At 39.0% G+C, this 26,599-nt stretch overlaps 4 protein-coding genes across 4 annotated transcripts; 1 reads left to right on the top strand and 3 right to left on the bottom strand.

Moving 5' to 3' along the window:
- Nucleotides 1–752: 752 nt before the first annotated feature.
- Nucleotides 753–1,802, bottom strand: LOC121776801. Its single transcript, XM_042173966.1, has one exon. It carries the CDS (start codon nucleotides 1,800–1,802, stop codon nucleotides 753–755), a length of 1,050 nt encoding a protein of 349 aa, XP_042029900.1.
- Nucleotides 1,803–6,411: 4,609 nt separating this feature from the next.
- On the top strand, nucleotides 6,412–8,516 carry LOC121775926 (DNA-directed RNA polymerases II, IV and V subunit 9A). The gene is made up of 4 exons (XM_042173021.1): nucleotides 6,412–6,580; nucleotides 6,765–6,840; nucleotides 7,545–7,703; nucleotides 8,240–8,516. The coding sequence occupies exons 1-4, from the start codon at nucleotides 6,552–6,554 to the stop codon at nucleotides 8,318–8,320; spliced, it is 345 nt and encodes a 114-aa protein (XP_042028955.1). The 5' UTR covers nucleotides 6,412–6,551; the 3' UTR covers nucleotides 8,321–8,516.
- Nucleotides 8,517–9,175: 659 nt separating this feature from the next.
- Nucleotides 9,176–10,353, bottom strand: LOC121775909 (probable bifunctional TENA-E protein). Its single transcript, XM_042172996.1, has 3 exons — nucleotides 10,106–10,353; nucleotides 9,724–9,941; nucleotides 9,176–9,571 (listed from the first exon to the last, which is right to left on the bottom strand). Exons 1-3 carry the CDS (start codon nucleotides 10,226–10,228, stop codon nucleotides 9,256–9,258), a joined length of 657 nt encoding a protein of 218 aa, XP_042028930.1. The 5' UTR covers nucleotides 10,229–10,353; the 3' UTR covers nucleotides 9,176–9,255.
- Nucleotides 10,354–17,483: 7,130 nt separating this feature from the next.
- LOC121776802 (alanine and glycine-rich protein-like) lies at nucleotides 17,484–18,098 on the bottom strand. The gene is made up of 2 exons (XM_042173967.1): nucleotides 17,590–18,098; nucleotides 17,484–17,502 (listed from the first exon to the last, which is right to left on the bottom strand). Exons 1-2 carry the CDS (start codon nucleotides 18,096–18,098, stop codon nucleotides 17,484–17,486), a joined length of 528 nt encoding a protein of 175 aa, XP_042029901.1.
- Between the last annotated feature and the right edge of the window lie 8,501 nt (nucleotides 18,099–26,599).

Raw genomic sequence — 26,599 nt, forward strand, 5'->3', positions numbered from 1 at the left:
TGCCAACTTCTCCAGCATTTGATCAATGAACGGCAAAGGAAAGTGATCTTTCTTTGTGGCTTGGTTCAGCTTCCCATAGTCTATGCACATTCTCCACCTAGTAACTGGCCTTGTCGGGATTAATTCGTTTTTCTCATTTTTCACCACTTGAATCCCTCCTTTCTTAGGCACCATGTGCACTGGGCTGACCCAGTTACTATCGGGAATGGAATAGATAATTCCGATTGAAACTAACTTGACAATTTCTTTCAGCACTTTTTCCCTCATGTTGGGGTTGAGTTTCCGTTGTTGATCGCGGTGTGGCTTGGCTCCTTCCTCCAACCGGATGTGATGCATACACAAATCCAGGCTAATGCCCACCAAGTCTGTCAGCTTCCAGTCGATAGCCCTCTGATTCCTTCGTAATACTTACAGTAACTTGTCTTCCTGCCCTTGGGTCAATTGACTGTTTATAATGACGGGCATAGTTTTGCCTTCTCCCAGGAAGGCGTACTTTAAATGTGCTGGAAGAGGTTTCAACTCTTTTGCGGGCTTTGGCTCCTCGGTGGGCAGAGGGTTCTCTGCAGCTTCATCACTCAGTGGCTTTCCTTGATCAAGCTGCTTTGCAATGCTAGATACTTGAGTTGTCTTACTCGACCCAGTTGGCTTTGGACGTTCACAAAATTCTGTTATTGCTTCTGCGACGGCTTGGTCGTTCATTTCTCCGACCTTATTTGTTTCAAACCACTCTTCTACTTCCTTTTCGACCTCAGTTACATCCACAGAATACATGTTTTCTCCGTCGGCTGGCCTCTCTTCATGGCTTCATTGATATTGAACGTATACTGCTCTCCTTTGAAGTCCAGACTGATCGTCCCATTGCGGACGTCTATGATAGTGCTGGTCGTAGACAAGAACGGTCGTCCCAGTAGGACTCCACTCGACTCTTTTGTTGTGGGCTCTGTCATCTTGATTACGAAAAAATCAGCTGGGTATAGAAAGTTATTCACGTTTACAATAACGTCTTCCAAAATTCCTTTGGGGTGAATACATGATCTGTCGGCCAACTGTATCATTATATCCGTGTCGACTAGCTTGGCCTCTCCCAGCTTCCGGTAGATGGAGTATGGCAGAACATTGATAGATGCCCCCAAGTCGCACATGGCGTGCTCTACCTGAATGTCTCCGATTGAAATTGGAAGCGTGAACATTCCAGGATCAGTTTTCTTGGAGGGGAGATCGTTTTTCTGGATTACGGCAGAGACGTTCTCATCTGTAATTAGTCTCCCGTCCTCATTGACCTTCCCTGCTAGGTAGTCTTTAATGAACTTACTGATCGGGGGCATTTTTAACGCCGTTAAGAGTGGTACCTTCACATCCATGTCCTTGAACATGCTTGCCACGTCGATTGTGGCATCCCTTTTCCTCGTCACCATTCTGCGGTACAGATAGGGCTTAACCCTTTCAGTTTCTTTCTTCTGAGTTTCTTCTGAGGCTTCTCCTCCAACCCCTTCATTGCCTTTTTCTTCCACTTGACCACCTCTGCTGGATTCTCCCTCTTCCTCACGGCTTGGTTCAGAAACAGTTGATGGAGATATCGCAGGATGGCTGGGGCCTTGGTAGACCCTTCCTGACCGCAGGGATACTTCACTAATATTCTCATGACCAGGTGGTTGCATAGTAGCTTCATTCCCCTTCAACTCGCCCAGCGATACTGCAACTTGAGAGAGTTGTTTCGTCAGCATCTCCAACGCCGCCCGCTGCTCTTTTTGAGCCTCCTGGATTTCCCGCACTGCATCATTTGGATGGTGTGGTATCAACATTTCTACGTGGCTTTCGTTGGGGTCTCTGTTGTATCTTTGATTCGGTGGTCCTCCACTATAGTTGGGCTGTAGGTGGTCAGATTGTCCTTAGTATTCTTACTGATACCGCGGCTGGTTGTACTGTTGATTTCCCCGTAGGTGTGGTGGAATGTACGTGACCATCTGGTTGTTCGGTTGCCTTCCCTGGTTGGTAAAATGAGGGCCTGGCTGTTTGTATCCCCAATTTCCCTCCGGTTGTCTGCTTGACCAGTTGGGCTGTCCTCCACTGGCCCAGTTTCCTTGAGGTACGTTATGTATCTTGTTTCTTCCAAAGTTTGGTTTGTCCTGGATCCGTGTGGGCCAGTTGGATTGCCCTTCAGAGGGTTGTACTTGCTGGGTTAATAACTGAAGTGGTTGGTTTTGATAGTCCATCGAAGATTGGGGTGGTCCCTCCATGGAGCATCTCTCTGCTTCTCCTAGATCCAGTTGCCATTTGTGTTCCAGTGGCCTACTGCGTTCACTTGCTCTACCTCAGGGGGAAATTCACAGTAATAGTAATGATGTTCTTCTGGAGGTGGCGGTTGCGGTACGTACTGTGTCTCCTTTGGTGCAGGTGGTGGCGGTGGTCTCGTTTTTTCTACTGCTTCCAGTAGTTTCTTCTCCATCTGCTCGAATCGAGCCTCCAGCTTTTCATCGTTGCGCGCCTCTGCTGCGTGCACTGCTCCTCTCCTGTACTGCCCTCGAGAGGTTTCATACGACCGCTTAGCCTCAATCAGCCTCTCCAAAATATTCTTAGCTTGGCTAAAAAGGGTTTTTGAGAAATCCCCTTGTGCTGCGAGGTTGAGGTCATTTTTGCTATCCACCGTGAGTCCGCCATAGAAAATCGAGTAGATTTCCTTCTCTCCCAATTTGTGGTTAGGGCATGCTTGAAGCAGCCCTTGGAACCTATCCCAGTACTGGACGAGGGGCTCGTCGTATTCTTGTCTGGCTTCTGTAATTTCCCTTTTTAGGGCACTTGTTTTTGATGTTGGAAAGAAACGATCGAGGAATATCATGCGAAACTCAGCCCACGTTCTGATGGATCCTTCCGGCAGCCTTGACAGCCAGACACCCGCGTCCCCCTTCAAGACAAAAGGAATAGCTTTGAATCTGTAATCTTCGGATGTGGACCCAGCTGGCACGGGCTGAATATCACAGTACCGGCAGAATTCGTCCAAAAAAACATACGGACATTCCTTCAAAAGGCCATAGAAGTGGGACAAGACGGTCAGTACTCCTAATTTGATGGCAATGGTCCGCATCCCAGGAGTAGCGGTGATGGCATGCGTGGGCTCTCTCTCATCATGAGCATGTAGAGAACCGATCTCCGAGTTGTCGATAACAACGGCCATCTCTGCTTCCGTTCGTTCTGGTGGTGGTGGTTGTGTTTTCTGCTCGGTGGCTGCTGCTGCTTCTAATGCAGCTCTGCGACAAGTGATGACAACGTCGGCTTCCTAGACTCTCCACTGAGTGTTAGTTCTTCTGTATATCAAGGGATGATTCCAGTAATCGCCTTGGTGGTACCTTCTCATCAACAGCAAAAACAAAAAATGAGAAACAAAATTATATACACCTACGCACTACGCACAAACATAAAGTAACACCATGCTTCCCGGGCAACGGTGCCATTTTGGAGGGACTAGGAAAGAGATCGAAAACACGAATAGAATGCGGATCAAGTTATATGGAGTGATAACCGAACCGATTGGATCAGTTAGCAAATGTCGTTGCCACTTAATCAATGCACTCTAACTCTCGCCCTTTTCGGCTTGCCAAAGTAATTTATAACTCCCAATTTTGCACAACTTTAACAGTAAAGCGGCAATTTCGGGGTCGATCCCACAGGAAATTTGGTGTGTCGAGTGTGTGAGTAGTGAACGGGGGGGTTGGCTGCTGCCACGCTTTAATTTGGGAGTTTTAACTACTGTTTTAATCTAGACAGAATTTGAACTAGCTAGCTTGATCAACGGAATTCTAACTACTGGGTCAAGTGATTTGCAGGAAACAACAGAAAAGTAAATGCGCGGATTTAAAGTGAAAATAACTTGATTAAACTAAAAACTGATTACAGCGTGAAATTAAACTAAGCTAACACTTGGAATCTAAGAAAGCGGTAAACTGAGAAGAATCTCAGCGGGAAACTTAAGTCACGCTAACAGAAATGAGTATTCTGCAGCGCTCCCTTTGGTCGCCCTTCTAACTAAGCTATCAAACTAAGCTAGAGAATTAAACTAAACTAAGCTAGAGAGCTGGACTACGCTAGATAACTATGCTAAACTAAACTAGGCGGAAAGTAAAGTGTCTCTTCTTTTCTTATGGTGGCACACCCTCTATTTATAAGCTCGATTCGGCCTCCAGCTGGATAACGATCTTGTCAGGGAATATTCACTCATTCTGAGAATGAGCGACTCATTGATTGCTACGTGCTGTTCTTCTAGAATGCCGACGCTTTTTGGTAACAAATTCGTGACTCAGCTTCGTCCTTGCGTCTCATATTCCAGCACGTGTCCCCTTCTAGAACGTCGTCCTTGATAACATAATGGTGCGTTGTATCCAGCTCATTTCCTCACGTGCTCTTCATCCAGAAGCCCGTGGTCCCCTCCTAACTGCTTGATCGCTCCCCTTGATCAACTCCCCCGATTCTGAGCCTTTTATCGCCTTTGTACTTGCTTGATCAGGTCGGCCTTGAAGCCTTGGTCAAGTGGTAATTCTGCACATTTAACACTTGTTTTGCGCGATAAACCGATCAAGTAGCATGTATTTCACCCATAAACCGATGCATGAAATAGGCCCTATCAGGAGTTGATATGGTCATATTATATATCACCATATCTTATTATTTACTCAATTATTGATTCATCATATCATTTCCATATCTTTGTTTTCTTATTCCTTAAGTTAGGGTATTTAACATTATAAATAGGAGACATTGTTGTTCATTTGAATCATTGAAGAAATAGAATAATCGTTATTTTATTTTCACGGTGTTATTTTAATTTTGTATTGTTCTTGGTTTAATCGACGGGCAAAGCTCCCGCGACTACCTTTTATCCCTCCGCCGATCGTGATCGCGACGCCGGAATTTTATTAAGGAAAATTATCTCTTAACATAAGCTCACATTCGTTTAATATAGAATCGATTCTTACTTATTTTTTCTGGCACTGTTCTATTTGTATATATGTTTTATATCATGAAACCCACAACCATCACAAAATTATGAACATAGTGTTATGGTGAATTTTCTAAGTTTGGAGTAAAATTGATTTCAAGATAATTCATTACAAGACTTTGATATTTTTTTCCAATATATTTTTGTTTTAAATATCGAAGATCAAAATTTTGTGATTTTATCAAATACTCCATTCATCCCCACTTGACTAAGTACGTATTTCAATTTAACTGTCTCATGTCTCAAGTCCCTAGTCACTTGAGTCATTTTTTATGATTAAAATTATATAATCTCATTTATTTTATTCTCTTTTTAATTTATTTTATCTTATATCTCATACTTTATTTTTTCTTTTATGGATTATTTTTTATTTCATTTTATTTAATCCACTAAGCACAATTTTTTAATTCATTTGTTGTAAAATAACGTGGGACGGTGGAGTACTCCTTAATAATCACTCATTCCAGATTACTTGCCACTAGTTTCATTTTTAATTTGTTTGTCAATACTTATCACTCCTACTTTTTATTAAGTGCTCTCTAAGTTTCATAGTAGTTAAGTCATTTTTTCATTTGGGATGTTTCATTATAGTAGAGTCATTTTTCTATTTAGCTAAAAGTAACAGTTTTTTCCTCTCCTACTTTTTTCCATCTCTTACTTTATTCTTTCTACTTTTCTCTCTTTCCTATTTTATTATTTCTTCACTTAATATATTTAATATCTCTTTTTAATCTACGTGCCGAAAACTGACTCTACTACCATGGAACGGACAGATTATAAAACTAATATTCCAACAGTCTCATAAAAATATGTGCAATTTTCATTTTCGTGAGTCACATAACAATATGAGTATTTCCATTGTTGAAAATTTGTCCCCAACTCATTACTGAACTCATATGCATCAATTTATTTACAACTTATACCACTATGACCCACCATTACAACTCATTAAACACTAATAATAATATCGGTCTCATTATTTACTTACACTAATTTAATTACCCTTCTCATTCGTCTCTTATTTTACCAATTGAGCATTAATTTCCATTCCATTTTAAATGTTCATATTTTTATAGGAATAAGGAAATATATAAAATTAGGACTTAAATCTATTTAATAAGTAGATCATAATTCACTTATTTTTTGGGTTTTTTATTATAATATACTCTCTCGTCCCTCTGTAGTAGAAGCGTTTCTTTTTGGCACGTGATTTAAGAAAAGTTGTATTAAGTGAGTTAAGTAAATGAATAATAAAATAGAAAAAAAAAAAAAAGGTAGAGAGATGATGAGAGAATAAAGTAAGAGAAAGTTGTTGCCTTTCACAAAAAAAGAAACGACACAACTACATTGAATATGAGCAAGGGAGTATTTTGTTAAAATCTGAGCTGAGTTAACTTGTTAAAATTAATGAGACGGATGATGGACTTTCTGGAATAGATGCTAAATGGGCCCATAAAGCGGTCCAGATCTCACTCCCTATTTTCCCAGAAGCAGCAGAATCAGCTTCAATCACAAGCACAAACGAAAACAAGAAAATTTCAAAAATTTCCCAACATTCGCTATGAGTACCATGAAATTTTGCCGTGAATGGTTCGCATTTTTGACGTCTTTGTTTCTTGCGGTTGCATTTTTTTTCTTATTCTTTCTGAATTTCAAGTGATTTTTGTTTTAGCTCTCTTTTTTTTCAGTTTCGGTGTTTTAGTCATTTCATCCAGTGTGATTAATCCATGGTCGCATGTGATTAATCCAGTGTGTTTTGTTGCTGTTTATGCAGTAACAACATACTGTACCCGAAAGAAGACAAAGAGCAGAAGATTCTACTTTATGCTTGCCGAAATTGTGATCACCAGGTGTGATTTCTTCCGCCTTTTTCCGATTTTTGTTGCTAATGCGGTTTATTCTGTGCTTCCGGAACTTTCAATTGCATAGGATGGATGATTAGGGTTTTAATGTAGCGTGATTAGGGTTTAATGAGTTTTGGTCGATTTTGATAATCTATGGAATATTTTGAAGAAGGACCTGAGTTTGTATTGGAGAAGGCTTTGCTTCGTCGAACGGCTCTGTTTTGTCCTTAACTATGTGGAATGAAATATGTATGTGTGCAGATGAGTGTGTAATTCTTCAGTAAAGCAATAAAGGTGTAGACCTTGAGAGTTGAGACAAACCTTTGCAAAATGTTATTTATTTTAATCGATGACTCGTTCCTTTGAGTATGAGAAGGGAAACATGTATGCCTTCTTCATTGGATTGTTACGCTTCTCGTTGCAATCAGAGGGTGGAAAATTCTGCAGAGCATTAAATTTGGAGGATAGAGGGTGGGTTTTGCAGTGTCCCCTACAAACCTCTTGTTTCTGTTCTGTTCTCAAAGACAGTCTCAAATGTGGTATTTGCTACTCTTGTTTGAAATCTCTCACTAATTCGATGAATTGTTTATTTGATTTTAAGGATGTTGTTGCTATTTATCTTGTAATGTTGGGGTGTTTCTTATATCAAATTTTTGATGAAGTTATTGTACATTGATGCTTTCGTGATGATGAACTCCTGATTTGTGTAGGAGGTTGCTGATAACAATTGTGTGTATAGAAATGAGATACATCATTCTGTAGGAGAGCGCACCCAAGTCCTGCAAGATGTGGCTGCAGATCCAACACTTCCACGAACAAAATCAGTTCGTTGTGCTAACTGTGGTCATGGAGAAGCTGTTTTCTTCCAGGTATCTTTCGTAGTTTGAGATGTTCAAGTAAATATTTGCTTCATTTCGATAGTGCTGAACAGTCGTTGCTCCTAGTGTGTCAGATGGAGATGTTATTTCCTTTTAATTATGTTTTTGTCAATTGGACGCAATTGAATTTTTACCTTGAGGAAAAGAGAAGAAAGAATAGCAATTTTGTTTCTTTCGTACATTTGAGAGTTTACTCCTTGTTTATCATTCTGCTGAAATTCTTTGGTCATAGATCAAGCATGTCTCATGCTTTCTTGACTGTGTGAAACATGCTGCTTGATATTTATTGTTATGTATCAGGATATTTTGCTAATTGGTCCTTCCTGGTTGAAAATCCAGAAAGCTCAATTCAAACTTGCATAAAAATATTACAGTAGTATTTTCATTAAAGCTCATAGCATTCATTCTCAACAATTAAGCCTGGTTGTGAAGTTTAAATATGTTGAGTTTAGGTTGAATCGAAATCGAGGTATGTGAATTGGTTTGATAGTCATTCCTCTAACCAATATTCCACTTTTGTGGTGCAGGCGACTGCTAGAGGAGAAGAAGGAATGACGTTGTTCTTTGTCTGCTGCAACCCCAACTGTGGCAATCGCTGGAGAGATTAAATTGCATGCTGTGCTGCTGAATGCACATTGTAGACTGGAAACAACTGATTTTTAACTCAATATCTTCATTTGTATGGACTCGTTAACTAACAAACCGATGAACGTCAGGCTTGGTTTTTGTTATATTCCCAGATTTTCTTGAAGATTTCTGGAGAATATTACTACTACTAAGTTTGAAGATTCCCATGTTTGTCTTTTTTTTAGTTTCAAATTTTAACATTTTATTATCAGCATATAAATTGAATTCGGATAAAAATTTAATGAATTCTAATCGTATATTTTTAAGTTAAATGAATTTCGTAGTAAGTAATTGCAAAATGAAATAACAAAGAGTTTATAAAAATAAAAGAATTCTATGAGGCTGAACATATCTTTGTAGCAATCAAGAGATTGTCCGATATGGACGCAAGGTTCAAAAGTAGGCCAGTTTACATAACTGGTGAGAGTTATGCTGGGAAATATGTGCCTGCAATTGAATACTATTGCAATTTGAAGATTGAAAACAGAGTGAATTTGGCTGATGTTGCTACTGGAAATGGTTTGAACCATCCTTAGAGCTGAAAGTGGCAACTCATGCTGTGAATGCATACAATTTGGGGTTGATAAATGACAAGCAGAATGCTCTTTTGGAGGAGATTCAGTTGGACGCTGTTGGTAATGTGAGAAAAGGGCGTTGGGGGGACGAGACGGACACAAGACAAATGTGGCTGTATTGTCCACTCTATATGATGATTCCTTATTAGGGTGATCCGGTGGCTGAATTCTTGAACAATGTGGAGGCGAAGAGGGCTAATGAGTCCCTCGTGTTTGAGTATGTATTGAAAGAAGATGGGATAAAGAGTGTCACGAGGCATATGGTTAAAAACACCAGATGTATATAGTAAACACAAACATTTAGCATTCATTTGTGCAAATTAAGGTACAAGCTTCACCTTTTATGATCCTAAAACACTCATGTTCCAGAATTCAACTTCAAGCTCTAGCACCCTTACAAAGAGAGCCTCAGCTTTCGCTACCACTTGGTCAGACGCCTTCTCAAGCTGACGGTTGGCTATGCCTTGGAGGGCGCGGCAGTACTGACCAAAGCTGTCGTTGCCCCACCTCTCACAGGTTTCTTTGAGCTCATCACGAGTTTTGCAGCCATCTTCCAAGCAGTGTGCAAAGCTCTCTTGGTAAACAGCCTCAATCGCCCAAAATGCTGTTACGGCCTGCGTGTAATCCACCTGTGCACTCATCAAGCACTCCAGGAAACTGCACGCACATACCTAAATTATTATAAATAGTTAAATTGGAGAAAGAGTAAAGTAAGAGAAAAAATCTAGTAGATAAACTCTTCTTTACATTATTCTTTCTCTTACTTTACTCTCTATTCACTTCAACTATTTATTATGATGCAGCACCACCTGCAGTAGACGAGGTTAGCCGGTTGAGGCACGATACCGTCGAGGGAAACACCCCACTTTGAAGCTTCCCTTTTGAACCATGAAACCTCATCATTCAAAGTAGCTATGCCACTCAAGATTATGTCTACATTAGCCTCATCATCACCTTCTTTCCAAGCTTTCACTAATAAACTAGCAATAAACGGGACGAATGCTCTCACAAATATGTAATCCTGACCCTGTATTCAATCAAGCTCATCTTCTATTAGAATTCAAGATTTCAGCAAAACAAATCAATTTCAATAATTAATTGAAATAGATAAAAATGAATTCGTAATTAAATAAATATGGCAATTAAGTCACCGAATGCAACACAATTTCAGCATATCCAAATGAATTCTACCAGCCAACGCTTGAAGGAAGATAAGGGAAGGGAGGCGTCGCGGATTGAGAGGATGAAAGGGTGTTGAGTTGCTCGCAGGTAGATCGGACGATGCTTCCGAAGCCACGTCTCCGTTATCTCCATTTTCTTCTTTGATGCTTAGCTTTAGTTCAAGAGAGGATAGAGAGTTTATAAATTTAGCACTTTTGGAAGGAAGGGTGATCGATGAAATGCTCAACTAGCATTAGCAATTGGGCTACCTCATTTTGCCCCGAACCTATTTTTGCCTTTTTTTTTTATTTGTTACTACTATATTACTGTCTACTCCCTCCATCCCACTTAACATACACAATTTTCTTTTTAGTTTGTCAGATGACATATTTCAATTTTTGAAAAAAAAAATTCTCCAATTAATATACTCAATCACTTTTTTCTCTTCTCAATTAAATATCTAACTCTCTTTCTTTCTCCATTTAATACTTACCTCATCTTTTATCTCTTCAATTAAACACATTAACTAACAACTCCTAAAATCTCGTACTGACTAAGAAATGTGTCATCTTAGCCGGAACGACGGAGGGAATACTCTCTTTTCATTTATACATATCTCTATTAGATTGTATTAAGATGACAACCACTTTTAAAATGACAATGTACCACCAATTAGAATCCTTAGATTTAGGACCAGATTCAATCTTAGCATGCCACATGGCAGACTTGCTTGTCTGTGTATGGTAGATTGGTTGATTATCTTTGATTTCGTATCATATATTGTTTGAAACCATATACCTAGTTGTTTGCTTATGTATCACAGATCGCTTGCCTATGTATCACATGTTGCTTGTCTAGGTTGTCATTTTAACTATGATGTCACGATGGTGCTCTGATTTCGTATCTCATATTGCTTTGAACCATATCCTGAATTGTTTGCAAATGCATCACATATTACTTACATATGTATTGCAAATTGTATATTACTTGTTTCAATGTTGTCACTTTAATAGTGGTGTTACCCTAACTCACTCATATCTTATTTCACCCATCTTTTGTTTTAATCCCATAATATTCTTTTTTTACATCTATGAAAATACTTTTGTCACTTATTGTCTTTCAATGGGAAGAGATTCCAATAATCTATCAACGTAGGATCCCAATGTGAAATCGATGACTTCCACGTTCATAATTAAGATGTTGAAGTTAATGTAAATGTGAGTAATTTTATTCTAAAATTTCTTACATGTTGTTTAATTTACTAATGATAATTGATACTCCCTCCGTTCAATAAGAATATGCACTCTTTATTTTTTAGTCCATTCCACAAGAATATGCATTTTCTAATTTTCAAAACTATTTTGCCTCAATTAAAATGAGACTCATTTTCCGCTAACAATACTTTCACCATTCCTGGTTGCTGAGAAAGTAAAGTTCGCAAGGAAAATGATTCGTAGGAAAATAAATCTTTGAAATATGATCCATAACAACTTTACTTTCTTGTGTTTGGAAAAATATCAAGATTTTAAATTTAATATTTGATTTAGTAATGATAATAATATTAATATTATATTAAGATTCTCTTCATAAATTATTAATTAAAAAATTATAATAATGTATATTTTATTTATTATTATAATGATAATTTCAATAAGTGGATTAAGATTTTCTTAATTTACTAATTTATATTATTAAAATCATAAATAAATTTATTTAATATTATAATTCTTTTATAATAATTTATTGATATTATAATTGAAAAAAAATTATTTCAAAATTACATTAAGGCTTTGTTGTTTAATCATTAGTTTATAAAATAGTAATAATATTTTGTTATTAATAATATTATTATTTATTATATGATACATAATTTATATAATTCCTATATTATAATTATTTAATATGATAATGATTATAATAACAATTATAAATATTATTATAATAATATAATTGTTATCAGTAAACTAAAACGCCCTAAGCTTGCTTTTGACACGAAAGATCTCTTATAATACGATTTAATCTTAAAATATCACACAAAATACACTCCCTCAAACAATAAAAATTAAATAAAGAAATACTCCCCCGTCCAAGATTTAAAGAGTCATTTTGACTCGGCACAGATTTTAAGAAATTGTTTGACTTTGTGAAGAAAAGTAAAAGGAGAATGTGAGTGAAATGTGAGACTCATTTAAAGTATTAGTTTAATAGTGGATTGTGAGCGTAGAAAGTTGGTGGAATGTGAAGTTTGTATACTAAAAATAGAATAAAGTAAATGATTCTATAAATCGTGGACAAACCAAATTGGTAAAAGAGCTCTTTAAATGATGGATAGAGGGAGTAGAAGATCTAAAAGGAAATAAAATAATAATTTCTCATTGGCCATCTCATTCGTCTTACTCTATCTATAGGCATGCACAAGGGTCGAAAACCGCCGGTTCAGGGTCATGAACCGGCGGTTCAAGGGTCGGGGAATGTATGAACCTGAACCGGCCCGCCTAGCTCCCGGCGGTTCCGGTTCTGGTTCAAAAAACCGGCGGGTTACGGGGCGGTTCAAAACCGCCGGTTTTCGGCTTGAACCGCCGGTTCCGGGCCGGTTCGACGGTTCGACGATTTTTTATTTTTTTTTGCATTTTTCAACTTTTCAATTTTAATCAACTTACATTACACTTTTCAAGTTTGTTTTTTGTATGAAATGTGAGTAAATAAAATTGAAAAAAATACGGATAAAGTTGCAATTTTATTGAAATTGCATGTTTACAAATTACACGTTACAAGTTACAACAATTACAAATTGAAAACATATGGCGGTCTTGAAGTCTTAAACAAAATTTAAATACAAATGAGACTACTAGTGAAGAACTAATTACAAATGACAAGAAACGATGTTGAAGTTCTTAAACGTATAAGTGTATTATATATATACTCTTAACCGGCGAAGAAGATCTTTCTACATAACTAAATTAAGGACACCTTTAGCAATTCAACTTTAAATGTTGAGTTTCGTCTAACAATCAACAAATATAGTAGAATTGTCAAAAGTTTCCCTCATTTAGCCGTATAGAGAAATATACTTCATCGACTAGAGTATATACAAATACAATTATGTAATTATTTTTGCATATACAAAAACATATGGCGGTTCAACCCTAAACCGACGGGTTGTCCACGGTTTCCATCAGAAAACCGCCGGTTTCTGACCGAAAACCGGCGGTTTCTGACCGGTTTTGCAAGCCTACACACTGACCCTACGGCCTAGCCTCTGAAAAGTTGCCGGAACCGTCAGAAACCGGCTCCCGAACCGGCGGTTTATCCCTCAAACCGGCGGTTTACCCCGCGAACCGCCGGTTCCAAAGGCTATACTAAACCCCTACGCGAACCCTACGAACCCCTAACCTACGAAACACTATTTAACCCTTTGAACCGGCGGTTCGAACCGCCGAACTGCCGGTTTTGAACCGCCGGTTCAGGTTCAATATATTGCCGAACCTGAACCGGCCCTTCCGACCCTTCAACCCTTCTGCCGGTTCAATCCGCCGGTTCCGGTTCATGAACCGGCGGGCCCGAACCGGCGGTTAACCGCCGGGCCGGGTCGGTTTGTGCATGCCTACTCTATCTAGATAATTCCATCTCAAAAATTCGGGCGAAACGCACCAAATTTGCTTCCACTCCCGCCACCTCAGCCACCGTTTTTCCTCTATTCTCGGCCGACTGATCGGCACATTACCTCCCCACTGCCCGCCGTGGAAATTTTCTCGCCGCAGCCCCAACTCAACAACACCAAGACGCCGTAAATCCCATCTGTTCAACAGGTCAACTTCCCTCTCACCGATGTTGCATCTTCTTCTTCTACTACTACTACTTATCCCCTTCTCAGTCCACTAATTTTTGGGTTTTTGTAATGCGATCTGCAAGTTTGCTCATTTTTTCCTGAATTGGAATTCATGGATCTAAAATTTGGAAAAATAAGAGCGTTGATATATTGAATCGAGGGAGTCGAATTGAAGTAGATGCTCAGATGAAGAAGAATATGAACAATCGACACCCAGGATTTCGTGTAGCCGTCGCGGTGTTTTGAATGAGAGAGAAGGAGGGTAACTAGGTAAAAGAACAATGTTTTCAAGGTTTCAGTGATTTGCCTCCTTCACTATACAAGGTTTTGGAAGAGATAGCAACTCTTGTGTTAGTAAACGGTGGAATCATGAAACCCGCATTGTTTATGCCGGATCTTCAGCAAGTGTTTTAAGGCTACCAGTCACCAGTTTATGGGCTCAAACAGTAGATTTTCATGGGCTAACAGGGCTACCATTCAAAGGTAGCCTGATAATACATATAAGAAGCTTTTCCTAATTTGGGACATAATCTTTTCCAATATAGTATGGTGTTTGGTAGAATTGGTCAAACTTAAATATTTTAATTGATGTAAAATAATAGAATATCCCTGGAAATTACCAGTTACCCATTCTGATTCTGCGGGCATAAAAAAATGGCGGCTACTTTCTTCCCTTTGGCGCCATATCTGCTATCCTCCTCCATCCATATAAACATATTCTTGGTTCACTCATGATACGACAATTCCACGAAATACTTCTTCTCTATCGAATTTAGCTGCGATGTCATCGAATGGGAAGAGAAAACTCTTCTACGATGGCAGTCCGTCTGGTATCAGTTTTTCTTTTTTTTAAAATGTCACCGTCTCGTTCAAACGAGTTCACTCCATTTTTTTAATTCTTCAATTGCAGGTGTTGCAAATACAGAAGGTGAAGGTTGATCGAACGTGACGTTCGTGGACCAAATGTGAGGAGGAGGCCCTCGTGATCGCGCTTTACGATCTTCTTGACGGCGGTTGGAAATCCGATAACAGTTTTCGACCCGGCTACGCCACAAAGGTGTATCAGGTGCTGAAACGCGAGATTTCGGACATACAAATTAAGGTTTTCAACTCGAAAATCACAACATGGAAGCGCGACTACGACAGTCTGTCCCTCATCCTTGATCGCAGCGGCGTCGGCTTCAACGCAAACAACGACTTCAAGATTGACTGCAACGACGAGCAATGGGCCCAAATTGTGAAGGTGCATCTTAGCTTCTGTGCTCAACTTACATATTTGTATGTTGTAAAACCGTAGTGCCGTTCCTTCTCCATTTCTTAATCTTGGAAACCCTTTTGTTCGAAGTTTAGGCCGATAGCAATGCGAAGACTATGCGCAACAAGTCGTGGCCGTATTGGGAGGATTGGAAGACTATCTTCGGGAAGGATCGGGGTAACGGCGTTCGCGCTGAGGATGTGAGGCATGCCGATGGGGGTGTTGCCGACGAATCGCAACCAAACATGTCTCCCTCGAGGACTTGTTCACAGACGAACAGATCGACGACGGACTCAACTTTGAAGCTGCAACGGAGGTCCAAGTGGCAGATAGTGACACGAAGAGTGTGAAAAGTCCAGTCTCTACGAAGAAAAACAGACGCAAGAGGAAGGCGGAAGAGGTATTGGAGTCGATGTTGGATGTGATGACGAAGATACACGAGGATACTAGCGATTGTCTTCAGACATTATCGACACGCATCGGCTACGACTTTGATTTGAGCGCAAAGCGAGTTGAGATCAGCAAGATGCTAGAAGAGATCCCTCTTCTCTCAAAGAAGCACAAGTTCATGGCGTTAGACATTCTTGTGAAGGCGTTTGGACCTGTTCACCGGCTTCGACTTGGCGGACAAGCATGACTACATCCTCCTTATCTTGGAGGAAAAGCGTGGGTTATGAAGACGTGGTAAGTGTGTGTATGTGCCGAGGATTCCCTGTATTTTGCATGCTTCATGTGGTTATGTGGGCTGCAACTTTTGGTAAACCTACCAATTTTCAAATTTGGTAGATCAAGTAGTAGTTATGATGGAATCCTGATAAGTATATGTGGTCCTACGTATCTATGTTGTATTGACTTGTGTTGCCCGCAGGGGCGTAGCGCAGTTGGCAACGGAGGGGCAGATCTTGCTGCAATGAGCCTGGGTTCGAATCTCACTGCTGTCGTGTAGTTGCTTCCATCTCTCAGGCACAAGTGTGAGGCCTTGGGAGATGGACTTCTGGCAGCCAGTGGATTAGAGCCTCCCCCTTAACGGGCTACTGCGTACCCTGATTGAAACCCCTCACATGATGTCGGGCCGGAGTGTGGGGGCCTCCAAGGCGACGAAATCGCCTTTTTTGCTGCAATGTGTTGACTTGTGTAATGGTATTGTATTGGGGAACGTATGTATTTAATGTGAGAACTAAATGCATTTTGTAGACCCCTTTTTTTTTGCCTCTGTTCCTGTGTTTGAAAATGACTTTGCATCCTCATTAATTCCCATATATAGCAATACACGGAAGTTACAAACCGACCATTTTTGGGAATCAAATCCACACGCGTGTTTCATTTTATTCGCCTGCACAGAGAGCTCTGCTCTATGAAGAAGTAAGTGGTTGGCAAACTGGAAAGTATTCTTGCCCCCGACTACCACCGCCGGGCGACTGGATAATGTCGTCGGCCACTTTACATTGATGATTCACTTGTCTTTATGGTGACTGGATAACCGTCAAATCGGGAAAGATTTGGGAGAATCTCGCTATAAGGCGGACACGCCCAATAGCTCCGCCCCAGTTTTTGTCCATAACCATAATTTTGTTGTCCACAGCCCTAAAATTCTATTTCCGCCACTATAGTGGACACCTCTAATAGCCCCCAAATTTTATAATCAATTTTCATTTTAAAATATTTTTAGTTTCAATCAAATGTAATTTAAATAATCGCAGTGTAAATAACTAGAAAACGAGGTAATTAGGGTCGAATATTCGTTGTATTGCAAACCGGTAAAATTATACAACGAATAATTAAAATAAAATACAACTACAAAACTCCGCCACCGTCTACTTGGTGTCGGAGTCGGCTTCCTCGTCTCCCTTTTCTTCTTCTTCTCATCCTCCTCTCTCGCTGTTGCCAGCCGCGGTATCCCCAGGCGCATTATCAACCAACCCCAGTCGAATCTCAATCCGAGTGATGAGCCTCTTGTAGACGTTCCTGACGTACGGGTCAGTTTCCCCTGCGTATGACCTGCATACGTCTTGCAGTTGTTGCATCAACTGCACGTCTATGGTATTGGCCAATACCTCGTGGGGTTGCACCGTGGGCTGTGGGATTGGGGCGGGCTGGTGGATGCACGATCCGGACCCGCCGGCCGATAGGCGGGAGGCACTTCTACCCCCTCTGGCGCTGCGGATAGAGGCCTGTTGTCCCATAGGCCGTCGTCGCCTAGTGTGAGTATCGGATGGCTCTTCGACTTGTTCGTCGGACTGCTCGAACTCTTGCCAGCCGCTTCCACTGCTGTAGTCGTCGGCAAGGTTGTGCCTTGTGCGCTTTGGCCCAGGAGTTGTTCCCACCTAGGGCGCCACAATCGACCTGAATTTCGGACAATCCGCGAGGACAAGATACTCTTCCCACAAGGTGAACTTCGGCCAGCCCTCCGTGTGGTATTGGCCCTCAGACAGGTTCTTAACATCTGCTGCGCTGCGGCCACTCTCAGCGTGGCGAAGGTTATTCTCGTATATGGATGCGAACCGCTTGGTCGCATGGAGAATCCTACCCCACTTTTTTCGGAGCTGTTCTGGGTCGCGCCTCTCGGTGCCGTCGGGTTTGAACTCCTCGTATGCAAACATGACGCGCCTCCAAAAGCTCCCATCGGCCTGATCTGTGCCTACCACGGGGTTCGAAGTGATAGCATCCCAAGCCTTCGCCACGGCAATGCTCTCGTCTTTGGTGTATGGCTTGCCCCGGTTGGACCCAGAACCAGAGCCACCGCTACCGCCAGTGCCACTGCCCTCACCACTCGGAATGCCGGCCCCGCTGCCAGTGCGCCCACCGACGTGGCCGGTGCCACGATTGCCGCCTCCCCCCCTACCGCCTCCGCCCCGACTGCCGCTACCTCCTCGGATTGGAACGAGCGTTTCCACCCGTGCTGCCGGCGTATCTGGGATGCCAGAACTGAGCAGACCCATCATAGTATCAAATGCGTCTTGACCTGCTTCGGTGAACGGAGATTGGCTGGCTTGGAAAGAGGAACCCGGACGCGGCTGGTGAAGCGCGTCTAGGTTGGGTCTGTAATTTCCAAATGCGGAACGACTCAGATTCTGCTGTAAAGGTGGCGGAGTTCGAGAAGACCTCCACGACTGAGATGGAGGAAGGGGTAGACTCGATGCCCAAGGTGGGGGAGATTGATTCCAACTCCAATGCTGGGACGGAGGCGCATATCCGCTAAAGCCCGACGGCTGAGAAGCATATCTGCCAAAACCCGATGGCTGCGAAGGATAGGCCGAGGGGTTTGATGGATTGCTGCCATATCCCGATTCCTGAGAGTCGGATGATTCGTCGTCTCCTCAGTGCATTTTTTAGAGAGTTGTTGTGTAGATAATGAGTGGATGGATTTTGTGAAAAATGGTGAAAAATAGGTGGTGGTGAGTGGTATTTATAGAGGAAAAAAAAATTAAAATCGCGCCGCATGTGCCTCGGCGGATGTCCGCACTATAGTCGCCGCGCCTATATGCGCGGCTATGCCCCCCCCGCCGCGTCCTCGCCCCGCACCCGGTGATCGCTCGTCCGCCCACCCTCGCCACGTCCGCTGCGTCCACCCCCGGGGCGGATAACCTCGCCACTATAGTTCGCCCGCCGACCGCCCACCCTCGCGGCTATAGCCGCGTCCACTCCATATTGGACACTCTAATAAATAATGTAAATCATGTCATTGACATTGGCAAAATGAAAAGGAGCATCCAACTTGCTATGTCAGTTGGCCTTCATTCATTGGATAGATCATACTCAATAAATGAGTATCAATAAAGGTAAATTGTATTAATGTCAATTCTCTCTTATTAAAAAAATTCTAAAACTTAAAATTTACGTAACTTTCTTAATTTAAATTATTTTTTCGTAAAAAATATATCAAATTAAAGGTAATTTTATAAGGATTCTAACGAGATCTCAATTGCATATGTTCCGACGACATTCGGATGATGAATTGATTATTTTTATTTTAGTTTTCGTATATGTTGATAAGCATATTTTTATCAACAAATACATCAAAAAGTCTCAATATAGTGCATACAGAATCTCAATATAATGCATGTAAAATCTCAATATAATGCATGTGAAATCTCAATAAAATTGTGTTGATATTTTCGTGTACTTGTGTTGAAATACCCATGTCATTGTGTTGATATTTGTAATACACTATGTTGATATAAAAAAACACAAAAATTATGATATGATAACAGAATGACGATCTTACTTTTTTGTTGATATTTTGTCTACTAATTATTGAGATTTGTAAGATTTAATCTCATCCACTTATTTTATAATTTAAGGGTGGAGATTTGGTCTTGATTTTGGATTATGATGCTATAAGATATATAAGAGGACCCTACATATACATACATATATATATAGGGGTGCATTATAATGATAACCCCAATTTATCCCTATAACTAAATCTCCACCACACATTTTTAAAATATGTGGTCTAGATTTAATCTAACAAAACTATCATTTCATCAAATAAAACTATCATATTAAGGGCAAATTTGTCATTTCGTTGTAAAATTGGTCGCACGATCTGAGAGGCGTCTGCCTCGCGGCGGAAATTCCGCCGACGCCGAAGACGATGCCGGATTTGTTGACCGGGAGCGGACCCGATCTCCACACGACTATTCAGAGGAGCCTCGGCGTCGGAGGCGACGGCGGAGGATCTGTTCGTCGCGGCGATTTGTAGTTTCATTATTTTGATTTTTGAGTAATCAATTCAGTTTTGGATAAACTCATAAACAACAACTAATTCAACGCAATTGTTTCCGATGAAATTGTTGTGTGATTTTTTTTGTTTGGTTCATTCAATTCGGAAACTGAAATTTTCAATAGTTTGATTTTTGAGTAATTAATTTAGTTTGGATAAAAAGCAACTAATTCAACGCGATTGCTTCCGTTGAAATTGTTGATGAATAATTTGCCGCGGTTTAGTGCATCATCCTTCCCCTACGACAAAAGTATCATTTCAGTAAAAGTATCATTCTATCCGGCAAAACTATCATAATTGTTGATAAAATGATAGTTTTGCCGGATATAATGATATTTTGAGTTGATAAAATGATACTTTTGGCTTATAAACGTTAGGTTTACTGCATAAAATGATAGTTTTGACGTATAAAATGATACTCTGAGTTGATAAAATGATACTTTTGGCTTATATATGTTAGGTTTACTGTATACAATGATAGTTTTGCCAGATAGAATGATACTCTGAGTTGATAAAATGATACTTTTGGCTTATAATGATAGTTTTGCCGGATAGAATGATACTCTGAGTTGATAAAATGATACTTTTGGCTTATAACTGTTAGGTTTACTGTATAAAATGATAGTTTTACCGTATAGAATGATACTCTGAGTTGATAAAATGAAAAATGTTACTCGCAGCAGATAAAATGATATTTCTAACCTATAAAATGACAAAATGATACTTGCAGCCGATAAAATGATATTTCTGACTGATAAAATGATAATCTAACAGGATAAAATGACAGTAACCTTATAAAATGATATATAAGCTGAAGAAATGACATATAAGCTGATAAAGTGATACTTTAACATGACAAAATGACATAAAACTGATAAAATGATAGTTTTGCCCGATAGAATGATACTTTGAGTTGATAAAATGATACTTTTGGCTTATAACTGTTAGGTTTACTGTATAAAATGATAGTTTTGCCGGATAGAATGATACTCTGAGTTGATAAAATGATAAATGTTACTCGCAGCAGATAAAATGATATTTCAAACCTATAAAATGACAAAATGATACTTGAAGCCGATAAAATGATATTTCTGACTGATAGAATGATAATCTAAGGTGATTATATTCGACACCACTATTACAAAACAATAGTATCAAGTCATACAATTTACTATTACAACTACTAGCTCTCTTTAGGGGGTTCAAAATCTCTAATCATCTTTTCAACATCGATTTCCCCTTTTTTGCTATCATTCTGAAACTTCTGCTGTATATTTGAAAATGTCTCAAAAGCCTTCTTTTTTGTATCTCCAACAAGCAATGCGTCAGTATATTTGGCACGGAGTTTTATGAAAGCCTCTATCCCCTTCTTCGTTAAACCCGAATTCCAGTTACGAACATGACCACCCATGTAAGTCTCCATATGACGCATCACATAAATTCCACAGTCAACTTTATTTGTATCGTTCTGCCATGACAAAGTCATGTGTCTAGTTTTTGACATTTTGACAATTCTCTCCATTGATGGATTAACTCCATCTCCAAGATAATCCCGGAAGAAAATTTTCTATTCAAATAACACAAAACATACATGAGGTTGATTAAAAATGATATTTATTACTAGTAAAAATGATATTATGTTCGTACTAAATGATATTCAATGCATTTTAACTAATAAATATTGAATGCGTTTAACTAAACATACCAGCATACTTGGTGCATCTCCATATTTGTTCTTAATCAACTCTTCACTAATCAAAGCATTGTCAATCACATCCATCATTTGAATCTTGAGACTAAAGCACATGATATAGAAATGTTCGTGCGCCCAGATCGGAAAGAATATCTAATTTTCAAAACATTATATACAAATGTCATTTTCAAAAATATAGGAATGTTGTTCTGTAATGTATATTTCATTATGACTTACCATGTCATAATCTTCCCATTTGAAATTTTCAATCTTTGACACAAATTCATTCAGCGATGAGCAGAATTTTCTTTGAGCCTCGGCTTGAGTCCATCCAGATTCCCTTGCAGTGATATTGTATACCTATCATGTTTACATTTTTGTAAATAAATTTAACTTTTAATGTAACACTATTATTTATTTATTCGTTTACTGTACCGTAGGTGTGGTGTTGATGAAAAGACGACTCGATGATGCCTTTGATTTGAATTTTTCATGGTGGTTGAGGTACACAACCCATGCATCTATGATGTTGATACTGACGTATGTACGTGGAACAAGGCTGTGGAAATCAATCTTGAACATGCTCATCATGTTGTTCTCATAAACCATCTCATAACTGATTTCAAAATCATATTTAATGTTAGTTAAAAGAATTTAATAAGAATATAATTATGTAATTCAAAACATACTATTTGCTTTCTTCATGTTTCATCAACCAGTACATTATTTCCTTCTCTTCTTTACTCAGTTTTCCTTTTATACTTACTGCTCTAACATTGTAGGGAGAGCACAGAGCTTCAACAATTTTCTTTGTGGTTCTGGCAACTTTCTCTTTTTCAACAGGAGGTTCTTTGGAAACCTTCTTCTTACCTTTGGCCTTTTCCAAAACTTCTTCCCTCTCTTTTAAAACTTCATCATTTCCTAATTCACCACATATATCCTCCATGACAGTGGATATCATGGTATATGCTCTGTCATGCTTCTTTCAAAAATAAAAATTGTTATTGACATAAGGGATATTATTTTACCCAATGGAAATCATATCATTTTACCCACTGAAAATATCATTTTATACACTGAAACTATCATTTTATCATTTTATGCAAAAGTATCATTTTATCATTCGAAACTATAATTTTATCCCCTTACACTATCATTTAATGATGCAAAAGTATCATTTTTCAAATAAAACAGAACAACCAAAAAACATCATCAAACCTATATCATTTTAACCATATAAACAATCATTTTATGTACTGAACCTATCATTTTACCCACTGAAAATTATCATTTTATTCCCCGAAACTATCATTTTATCACTGAACCTATCATTTTATCCACTGAAACTATCACTGAACAAAAAAATTTCATTTTATCACTGAACCTATCATTTTATCCAATGAAACTATCATTTTATTCCCCGAAACTATCATTTTATCATTTTATGCAAAAGTATCTTTTTATCATTTGAAACTATCATTTTATGAAGCAAAAGTATCATTTTACCCACTGAAACTATCATTTTATTCACCGAAACTATCATTTTATGCAAAAGTATCAGTTTATCATTTGAAACTATCATTTTATCCCCTTACACTATCATTTTATGATGCAAAAGTATCATTTTATAAAACAGAACAACCAAAATACATCATAAAACCTATATCATTTTATTATTCTATGCAAGTATCATTTGGAGATAACTGGTGTTGCAAATATTAGTTTTTTTTCATCATAAAACCTATATCATTTTATCATTTCATAGACAATTCTGTCCACGTAACAAGCCTGCATTAACAAAAACTAAATATTAGTTTTTCTGTAAATGGATTCATAGACAATGGAAAACAAATTTATTCTTACCACTACAAAGATAACTGGTCCGGTAAATATCTTTGCTGTGTTACTTTTCCATCTCTTTTGTGTTTCAAGCAATTTAGTTATGACATAGCTACACCAATTGTATTGTCTGATATTCTCAACATCAGCTATGTAATCTAAAATTTGTGGACTCAAATTTTCATCAGCAGGAGTGTTAATCAAGGCATACTCCACCAGAACCATAAAACACCATTTGAACCACTCATCACCTTCTTCGTATTTCATCATCTGCTCTACAACATACGCTGGCACCATTCTTTTCTCTCCACCTTTACAGAATTTAGCAATTTGACTTTTGATGTCGATATTTTTATGAAATTTGATCCTAGTCATAGGTGAAGATCCAATCGGGAACCCAAGAGTTATATGAACATCATCCTCATCTAAAAACAGTGATTCCCCACTATTCAATCTAATTGATGAACTTTTATGGTTAAAGTTGTAGATCAGATAATATGCCAATGATCTTGGGAAACTTCTTTTCTTGAAGTGTAGGAGTGCGCCAAACCCAATCTCTCTAACATCTCTTCTTTGATTCTTGTTTAGACATTCGAGCATGTTAACGAAGAAGTCAGTATTCCTTCTTCCTGCCAAATTTGCTATCTGTATGGCTGTATCGTCTTGAAGAACTATTTTCTTCCTCTTCTTTGCAGCTGCCTTCTTACTTGCATCACCATTCTTTCTTTTCTTGTTATTTTTTATACTTTTTATCTCATCTGCTAATAGTCTATCATCATCAGCAGCATCAGCATCACCTAATACACAAAAGATTTCAGTGTGTTAAACAGTTTATGTCATTATATTAAGTCAAAGTATCATTTTATCCCCAGAAACTATCATTTTACCCCTGAAACTATCATTTTATCCCCTGAAACTTTCATTTTATCAAGTGCAACTAGTAAGTTTATCATTTTACCTACTGAAACTATCATTTTATTCCAAGAAACTATCATTTTATCATTTTATGCAAAAGTATCATTTTATCACTGAACTTATCATTTTACACACCGAAACTATCATTTTATCCCCTGAAACTATCATTTTATCCACTGAAACAATCATTTTATCAAGTGCAACTATCATTTTATCAAGTGCAACTATCATTTTACCTTCTGAAGCTATCATTTTCAATGTAGAGATTTATCATTAATACACAGAAGATTTATCATTTTACCTTCTGAAACCATCACTACTTGTCTATCATCATGATCAGCACCAGCATCAGGAATGTTTGTTCCTAATATACAAAAGATTTCAGCATGTTAAACGATTTATGTCAAAATCAACACCATTCAAGCCTTTAGTGGAGAATAGGTTCCACCTCATTATAGTGAAAAAAGTTTTCAAAATCGGAAATTGCATATTCTTTTAAGACGTACTTAAAAAGAAAGATTGCATATTCTTATGGGACGGATGGAGTAATTATAATTGTAATTATAGTTATTTATTACAATGAAATTGAGTAGAGTATGATTCATTATTTTAAATAATTTTTATAAAAATATTTCAATAATAATAATAATAGTAATAGTTGTATAATATTATACTCCACTCTATTAAATGCCAAAGGGCGTGTTCACTATGGAACAATTCCATATCTAACATTTGGAAGAATTAATTCTTAACATTTGGAAGAATTAAGTCATAATTAGCCACGTATATAATTAAAGACTCGTTTGAGTCTCTATTCTTTAGCCCCAAAATGAAGAAAGAAAACATGAAATTGGTACGAGTGAGAGAGACTTATAATTAAAAAGGAATAAATTGCATTGTTTTATTAAAATTGTGAAACTATTACATAACTGGTACTACGATTTTCTAACTTCCTAGCGTAGAAAAAAAAATGTAATAACAATAAGAAATGTGCAACAAACTAGTAATTGAAGATGCTATCTCATCTTTGACATGAAACTAATTTTCAGAGGAGTCTCTTTGCTTAGGCGCCATTGCAGCTGCTTTCTTCTTAGCTGCTTTACCCTTACCTTCATTTTCAGCAGACTTCTTCTTTTTAGCTGCTTTATCCTTACCTCCATTTTCACCACTGTCAGACCTAGACACAGCTGGTCCCAACACAGCCACGTTTTCTGCCGTCTTCTTGACCCGATCCTCTATCTCCTTCATACGACCGGAATCTCCTGGTTTAACATATTCAACAGTCCGCTTTGGCTCCTTATCCGACCTAGACAGAGCTGGTCTCGACTGAGCCTCCGACCTAGACACAGCTGGTCCCAACACAGCCACATTTTCTCCCGTCTTGTTGACCCTATCCTCTATCTCCTTCATACGACCGGAATCTCCTGGTTTAACATATTCAACAGTCCGCTTCGGCTCCTCCTCCGACCTAGACACAGCTGGTCCCAACACAGCCACATTTTCTGCCATCTTCTTGACCCGATCCTCTATCTCCTTCATACGGCCGGAATCTCCTGGTTTAATGTATTCAACAGTCCGCTTTGGCTCCTCATCCGACCTAGACAGAGCTGGTCCCGACTGAGCCTCCGGCCTAGGCACATCTGGTACCAACACAGCCTCACTTCGTGCCTCCCTATAGTCCCGCTCCTCTATATCGTTCTTACGATTGGAATCTCCTGGTTTAAGGGATTCAACAGTCCTCTTTGTAGTAGATATCTTTGGCTCCTCATCTGACCTAGACAGAGCTGGTCCCAACACAGCCGCATTTTCTGACGTCCTCTTGACTCGCTCCTCTATCTCCTTCATACGAGCGGTATCTCCTGGTTTAACGTATTCAACAGTCCTCTTTGTAATAGATATCTTTGGCTCTTCATCCGACCTATTCAGAGCTGGTCCCAACACAGCCACATTTGCTGACGTGCCCTTGACCCGCTCCTCTATCTCCTTCAAAGCATCGGTATCGCCTTCTCCAATGTATTCGACAGAATATTCTTTGAACCCTGGCGCAGCAGGAGTACTAGAAGATGATTTTGACGTGTCTGCATCAGCGGTGGAGCCTAGAGGTCTGGCTGTGCTGACGGAGAATGTGACACAGAGGAGGAGTAGGAATAGCGTTAGAGAATTCATGTTGGCTGAGGAAGGAATTGGTGTTGAATTCCACTTAGGTTTGTTGGGGTTTTTATATAAGGAGAGAGGTTGTTTTGAATTGTGAGTGAAAACAGGATAGC

The sequence above is a fragment of the Salvia splendens genome, chromosome 18 (assembly GCF_004379255.2).
Source record: "Salvia splendens isolate huo1 chromosome 18, SspV2, whole genome shotgun sequence".
In the NCBI taxonomy this organism is placed as follows: Eukaryota; Viridiplantae; Streptophyta; class Magnoliopsida; order Lamiales; family Lamiaceae; genus Salvia; species Salvia splendens.

Coding starts and splice junctions, on each gene's coding strand:
- LOC121776801 (XM_042173966.1), bottom strand. CDS start 1,802: ATGTTGATACCACACCATCCAAATGATGCAGTGCGGGAAATCCAGGAG.
- LOC121775926 (XM_042173021.1), top strand. CDS start 6,552: ATGAGTACCATGAAATTTTGCCGTGAATG. Junction 6,581..6,764: donor ATGAAATTTTGCCGTGAATG/GTTCGCATTTTT, acceptor CTGTTTATGCAG/TAACAACATACTGTACCCGA. Junction 7,704..8,239: donor GAGAAGCTGTTTTCTTCCAG/GTATCTTTCGTA, acceptor TTTGTGGTGCAG/GCGACTGCTAGAGGAGAAGA.
- LOC121775909 (XM_042172996.1), bottom strand. CDS start 10,228: ATGGAGATAACGGAGACGTGGCTTCGGAAGCATCGTCCGATCTACCTG. Junction 9,942..10,105: donor CTTCCTTCAAGCGTTGGCTG/GTAGAATTCATT, acceptor GATTGAATACAG/GGTCAGGATTACATATTTGT. Junction 9,572..9,723: donor GCTAACCTCGTCTACTGCAG/GTGGTGCTGCAT, acceptor ATGTGCGTGCAG/TTTCCTGGAGTGCTTGATGA.
- LOC121776802 (XM_042173967.1), bottom strand. CDS start 18,098: ATGGGTCTGCTCAGTTCTGGCATCCCAGATACGCCGGCAGCACGGGTG.